This window comes from Solanum verrucosum, unplaced genomic scaffold, assembly GCF_900185275.1.
Source record: "Solanum verrucosum unplaced genomic scaffold, falcon-dt-bn FXZP01000187.1, whole genome shotgun sequence".
Classification (NCBI taxonomy): domain Eukaryota; kingdom Viridiplantae; phylum Streptophyta; class Magnoliopsida; order Solanales; family Solanaceae; genus Solanum; species Solanum verrucosum.
The window spans coordinates 341074-347863 of NW_026020413.1; the positions used below are offsets into that span (position 1 = coordinate 341074).

General features: G+C 34.3%; 1 protein-coding gene across 1 annotated transcript; it reads right to left on the minus strand.

Annotated features, from left to right (window-relative positions):
* Positions 1 to 5400: 5400 nt before the first annotated feature.
* On the minus strand, positions 5401 to 5817 carry LOC125840755 (uncharacterized). The gene has a single exon (XM_049519729.1). It carries the CDS (start codon positions 5815 to 5817, stop codon positions 5401 to 5403), a length of 417 nt encoding a protein of 138 aa, XP_049375686.1.
* Between the last annotated feature and the right edge of the window lie 973 nt (positions 5818 to 6790).

Here is a 6790-nt window from a genome sequence, read left to right on the forward strand (position 1 = left end):
GAAGTTGGCCTTTCCCCCCCTTTCAGCCTATGTTGCTTAGATTCGGTGGGGGTAGTGGTCAATTTACAATGTACGTGACTATTGCAAATGATACAAGAGGTCATGATAGGTTTAGCGAACTTATTGCATTATCACTAATGATGTTGATATATATATATATCTATCAAGACATAAATTTGGGTCATGATGGTAGCTACCCTAAGCCTCCTAGTAGGCAAGCCAATTTAATGACCTGGTCGGTTATTTCTATTTTTTTTCATGAAAATTACCATTTTACCCTTCTGATAGTGACCTCGAGCTTTCCATAATTGAGTTTTAAAAGTTGGTTTTGAACTTTGAGTTAAAAATTGAAATTTTTGGTAAGTTTTGAGTTTGGAAGACTAAGTTGTTATGAAAATGGTTTTCGGTGTCTTTTGGAGTTTTGGGTATCAAAATGGAATTATGTCAATTCCATCGGTCCCAAAATTTGAAATATGATTCGGGAGAATCGTCAATTTCTATTTTTGAGTCTTTTTGAGGATTTGAGGTCCTAAGTTGTGAACCTGTGAAATTTTAGCCTTTGAGTTGGCTTTGGTTAACATTCGGGGATCGGATGCTCTGATAAGAATTTCACGAGTTCCGTTGGATTGTTGGGAGGGGGTGATTTTAAGCCTAGTTGAGGTCTTGGTAGATTTTTGAGAGGTCCCAAGCGTGTTTTAGCCTTCCTAGGCGTGAGTTAGTTTCTTGTAGTTTTCACGAATTTCAGGTCAAGGAGACCTCGAACTCGTGTTGTGACGATTCCATTAAGTCCAGAACGTTGAGTTTAATTGGTTTGCATATCCGGTTTGTGTTTACAGGGTTTTGAATGAATCTCGAGGGTCCTTTTGATGATTTTGGGTTTGGATGGTTTCAGGTTCTAGTGCATGGTCATTTTGGTCATTGTAAACGCGAGACTCCCTCATCGCGATCATGTAGCATCCTTTTGGGGTGCATCGTGATTGTGTGGGTCTTGCCACAATGACAATGGTCAACATTAATGCCTTACTCATCGCGATTGCGTGACCCTGGGTCGTGATCGCGATGAGAATCTGCATAATGACCCAATTGTTAAAGGATTTGGTATGCCCAAATGGAGTCCTCAGATCAATCATCTATCCTATGCAGATGACACCATACTCTTTTGTTCAAGAGATGATAAACCCTTAAAAAATGCTCAAAATTTTAGAAATCATCTGGAAAATTAATAAACAGTGAGAAGAGTAGTTTCTACCTCCACCACAAGATTGATAATCATATTGTGAATAGAATAAAAAATACTCTAGACATGAAGAAAGGTTATTTTCCAATTACCTATCTAGGGTGTCATGCTTTTTATGGAAAGAGGAGAATAATATACTTTGAAGAGCTAGTGAAAAAGATTATGAGAATGGTTCAATCTTGGCAAAATAGACTCTTTCATTTGGTGGAAGATACATATTGATCAAGCATGTGCTCAAAACTATGCTTGTCTATTTGCTCTCAGCTATGATCCCCCTAGTTGGAGTGCTCAAGCAAATACATCAATCTTTTGCTAAATTTTTCTGGAATAATACACCAGGGACGAAAAGCAAACATTGGGTGGCCTGGGATACTCTGTGCACACCAAAGGATGAAGGAGGTCCAGGTTTCAGATCTCTAAAAGACACCTCAAATGCTCTATTTGCTAAACTTTGGTGGAATTTTAGAACCTCTACAAGCTTGTGGAGTTTATTCATGTGGAACAAATATTGTAAAAAGCTTCATCCGGTTTTAGCAGAAGGAAGAAATAGTTCAAGTGCATGGAAAAAAATGATACAAATTAGGGAAGTGGTTGAGCATTTGATCGAATGGAAACCTAAGCAAGGAAATTCTAGCATTTGGTTTGAAAATTGGACGGGACTTGGCACTTTATACTTCATTGTTCCTGACGGACTTATAGAGGAAGAAGCAGAGGTGACAAATTATGTCTCAAATGGGGAATGAAACTTGGAGAAGCTGAAAGATGGCCTACCAGAAGACATAGTACAACACATAACAAAAAAAATCAAAACTCCTTTGGGTGAAGAAGGAAATGATATTGCATACTGGAGCATTGAAAATTCAGGCAACTTTACTGTCAAGAGTGTTTTACTCAAAAATATAAATAAAATAAAAATGACTAAGTTTTCGAAAAATCGATTGACCTTATGGTTTAAGAGAAATTGATTTTCTAAAAGAACAGAGTCGCCACTTAATTTTTAATAAAAATCAAGAAAAAACCTAAGGTTTTCAAAAGACTTAAACAGATAAAATCAATTGAAAATAAAGGGTTCGAGTTCAAATGTACATTCCGAGAAGGTGTTAGCCCCTCGGAATGTCTGCTAACTTGCGGTTGACCGGCAATTTGACTAAAATGACTTTGACTAATTTTTTTAAAATTCTAACTAAATAAAAGAACTCATTTATTTTATTTATTTATTTATACATTTTTTATTATTATTATTAATTATTTTTAAGGGGAATAAACTTAGGGGGGTCATTCTAAAGGGAATAATTGCAAGTTTCAAGGCCAATAATAAAAATAAAGTTTAGTATAAAAAATGTAAATATATATTTTAATTTGAATATGATAAAAAATGAAATGACTATCTATGGAAATTTAATTAAATTAAATCATAAAATAGACAAATTTAGTCGAACAATACACTATATATAAATAATAAGAGAGGGAAACGAAATAATTAGACTTGGTCTTTGGCCAAAATCCAATTAAATTGGCCTTTTGGTCCACCTGTCCTAAGTCTACCACTTTGCCAACAATCATAGGCCTGCCCATTAACTCCTTTGGACCTGCTGAAATTTTCTTGGGCCCTTGGCCCTTATCATTCTCACTTGTCATGATATACACCAAGTGTATATTTGATGTATACACCATGTATACCGCTAGTTCTTGAACTCTCGGATCTGTGATTTTATTCGAGCTCCGTATTTCTGCATTTCTCAAGAGTGTATGGGAATTTTTGAGGACTAAACTTAATAAGTAGAACATTTACAACTCTATATGGGAAAAAGGAGTGCCTACCAAGATCAATATTTTCATGTGGAGAGATTTGAGGGGAAGGATTTCTACTGATGATAATCTCAAAAGATGCACATAAATATTGCTTCAAGATGCTGGTGGTGTGAGGTTTATCGACAGGAAACAATGAGCCATCTTTTTCTAACATCTCTTATAAATGCAAGACTATGAAGACATTTTGCTTTATGTGCAAGCATTGCTATGGAAGGGATGCAATTTTCACAAGTACTTATCACTTGGTGGAACACTACATCAACACCTATATTGAAGCCGATGTTGAGAGTCCTCCCTAGTGTTATAATTTGGGAGTTTTGGTAAAAAAGAAATTCTATTAGACATGGAAAAGACATCTCTTAAACTGACATATCAGATTCACCACTTGACATATCGGTTCATAAGAGTAATGATTCCTACGGTTAAATAGCTTTCCAACAGAGTGGACAAATATGATCAGAAGTTTAAGTAGTTGTAGACCCAAGCAATACTATGCTAAAATCACTTGGGTTTTACCACCAACCGGTAGACTAAAGATCAACACCGATGGGACTAGTAGAGAAAACCCTGGGAGGAGTTCATATAATTTCTGTTTAAGGAATGAAAAAAGAGACTTAGTATTTGCTCAAGCACAAGTGATTCAGAATTCTACTATTACAGAGGCAGAAATTAAAGATATACTAGAAGCTATGAGATACTATCAAAGAGCTAATATTCACAATGTAATCATAGAAACAGATTCTTTAGGCAGTAAGAACATGATTCAGAAACAATGGAAACCTCCACGGGAGGTGACAAACATGATAGAGGAAATCCAGAAATACATTCAAACTATGCATGCTCATATATGACACACATTCAGAGAAGGTAACATGCTAGCTGATTTTTTTAACTAATCATGTTTTAAACGATCAAAGTTCAATACATTATACAACCTTCCTAGATCTACCAACACAGGCCAGAAAGATCCTAAATAGTGACAAATCTCAGCTCCTAAATCTGAGAATTAAGACTAAAAGGATCAACCTAGAGAACAACTCAAGCATACAAAATCACAGTTGATGACGAATAAAGCTTCATAATCATCAGGAAACAAGAAAACATTTGAAGAAAGCAATACCCAATACATTTGTGTATAGATGGAGTTTTAGAGTGTACTATACCTAGATCTAGTAGAAATAAATCAATTTATCAGATACTAGGGGAAGTAGGATATGGACCTTCAATCATCAACACATAAAACTTAATCGAAAGAGAAGGCATCGTCGTCCTTTGAGCTATCGAGAAAATCTCAGGAGATGAGCTTGCAACTGAAAAACAATAAAGCCATGGAAATCATGGAAGAGATACCGAGAATCAACTAAAATATAAAAAAAGTGTAGCAGGAGAGGAACTTACGAGATCAATGAAGAATGAGCTGAAAACAAGCGGATGATTGAGCTCTCAAAACTCATTAGTTTACTTTCCTTAATTCTTTTTTTGAGTTGTATTAGTAGGACTAGACTCTCTGCTTTTTTTTTTTTTTTTTTTTTACTTTCTTGACTTATAAATAAATTGGGCCTGGCCCAACATATTTTACCCAAAAAAAAAGGTCAATTCCTCAATTGAGAAGTGCAATGCGTGAAATTTGACAACAATTGACATTACTTTTATTATTACATAAAAGAAAAATACTAATTGAAAAGGGATCGACTAAAATCGTGTCAAAGTCATATTATATTGTCGATTAATAATTTTATTCTTTATATTGAATGAGATTACCTTTCGTTGTAAAAATAGGTGTATTAGAGAAAATTCCTAATTATACACAAAACTGGATTTTCTTGAAACTGTAGCATTCAGACTAGTTTGAACGCACCTCGACTAATTTCATAGGGCACCTATACTCCCCAATAATGTAGGGATCGGGTAATTCTATTCACCAAAGCTTGGACAAAGGAGAGAAAATCATAATGTTTTTGTGTTGCGATTGAATTTGGACTCGAGATCTCATAACTTTCAACTCACTATATTGATCAATGAATCTTTCATTTGTTATTCACAAACATTAACTTTATGTTAATCGCACTCACTCTAACGGAGTACCAATGAATGATGCACCAATCATCAGTGAGAAAATGAGAACAAACTACATATAACAAACATGTTTATTTGATAAAAAAATGAAGGATACATATAACTTGATTCACTAGACTTAAATAAAATATCCTTCATATATTATTTAAATGACAACTATAACATAAATAGATGAACAATGAGCGACAATCTAATAACTAGGAAGCGATATTTAAAGACACAATGACAAAATAATGATAGAAGAATATAAAAGTACTACATGACCAGTCGACATCCTAAGGATTCCCATGATTCTCTTCTCCAGCATTGCTATCATTAGCACCAGTTTGATTTAAAACATTCTCATCTACATGTTCATTGAGTTTAGTCTTCCTTTCATTAAGTTTAGTCTGCTTTGCTTCAAATAGCTTTAACAAACCTTTAGTTTCTCTAGCATCTAGTTCCTGAATGCTTTTTCCCCAAGCAAGTTGATTGAATAGGTTCTCCATTTCCTTCTCTTCAGCCGTTTGCTCTATTTTCCCAATATATTTTTCTCGAGCATCAACTTTTCGTTGAAGATAGGTTTCTTGTGTGAACAACTTAATTTGTTGTTTGGCCTCATCGCAAGCTAAATACTCATTTATTGTGGCATTAGCCTGGGTTAAACAAGGCCAAGCAAAATCTTTGGTTTCCCCAGGTGTAAAAGCAACCATACCGACTTTTATATCACATAGAATAGACAGTTCTTCTGCTTGCTTACATAGTGATGCTAATCTTTTCTCTAAAATGACTTTTCTCGCACTCTCATCGAGATTCCTAGTATTCCTACACCTTTTTTTAGCCAAGTGATTCATATTTGGTACAAACAAAATGAAGCAAAGTAGAATATATATATATAGACGTGAGTACCTATATGGGAATATAAGATAAAAGTGTTTGACTGTCTAATAGGATTTCATAAAGTTGACTGAGATAATTTGACCAAATTTAAGAATAATTTGACTGAACAATATGAGTTTTATGGTATTTATTTAATTATTTTCTTAAGTAGATGTTAAAATCCCAATACTTTAACTTGAAGATTGTGAAATAATTATATTTCCATAATAGAATAGGATAAAATTGTCCTTGTACTGTTAGCCGATGGGCAATTTTGTCCTCCGTTAATAATTGTGTTATTTGTTGCCTCTATTATTTTCCGAAGGTGTTCTTTCCCCCTTTTCAGCCTATATTGCTTAGATTCGGTGGGGGTAGTGGTGATTTTACAATGTACGTGACTATTGCAAATGATATAAGAGGCCATGATAGGTTTATCGAATTTATTGCATAATCACTAATGATGTTGATCTATATATATCTATCATGACATAAAATTTGGGTCATGAAGATAGCTACCCTAACCCTCCTAGTAGGCAAGCAAATTTAATGATCTGGTCGGTTATTTCTAGTTTCTTTCATGAAAATTACCATTTTACCCTTCTAATAGTGACCCCGAGTTTTCCATGATTGAGTTATTAAAGTTGGTTTTGAACTTTGAGTTAAAAATTAAGATTTTTGGTAAGTTTTGAATTTGAAAGAATAAGTTGTTAAGAAAATGGTTTTCGGTGTCTTTTGGAGTTTCGAGTATCAAAATGGAATTGTGTCAATTCCATCGGTCTCAAAATTTGAATTATGATTCGGGAGAGT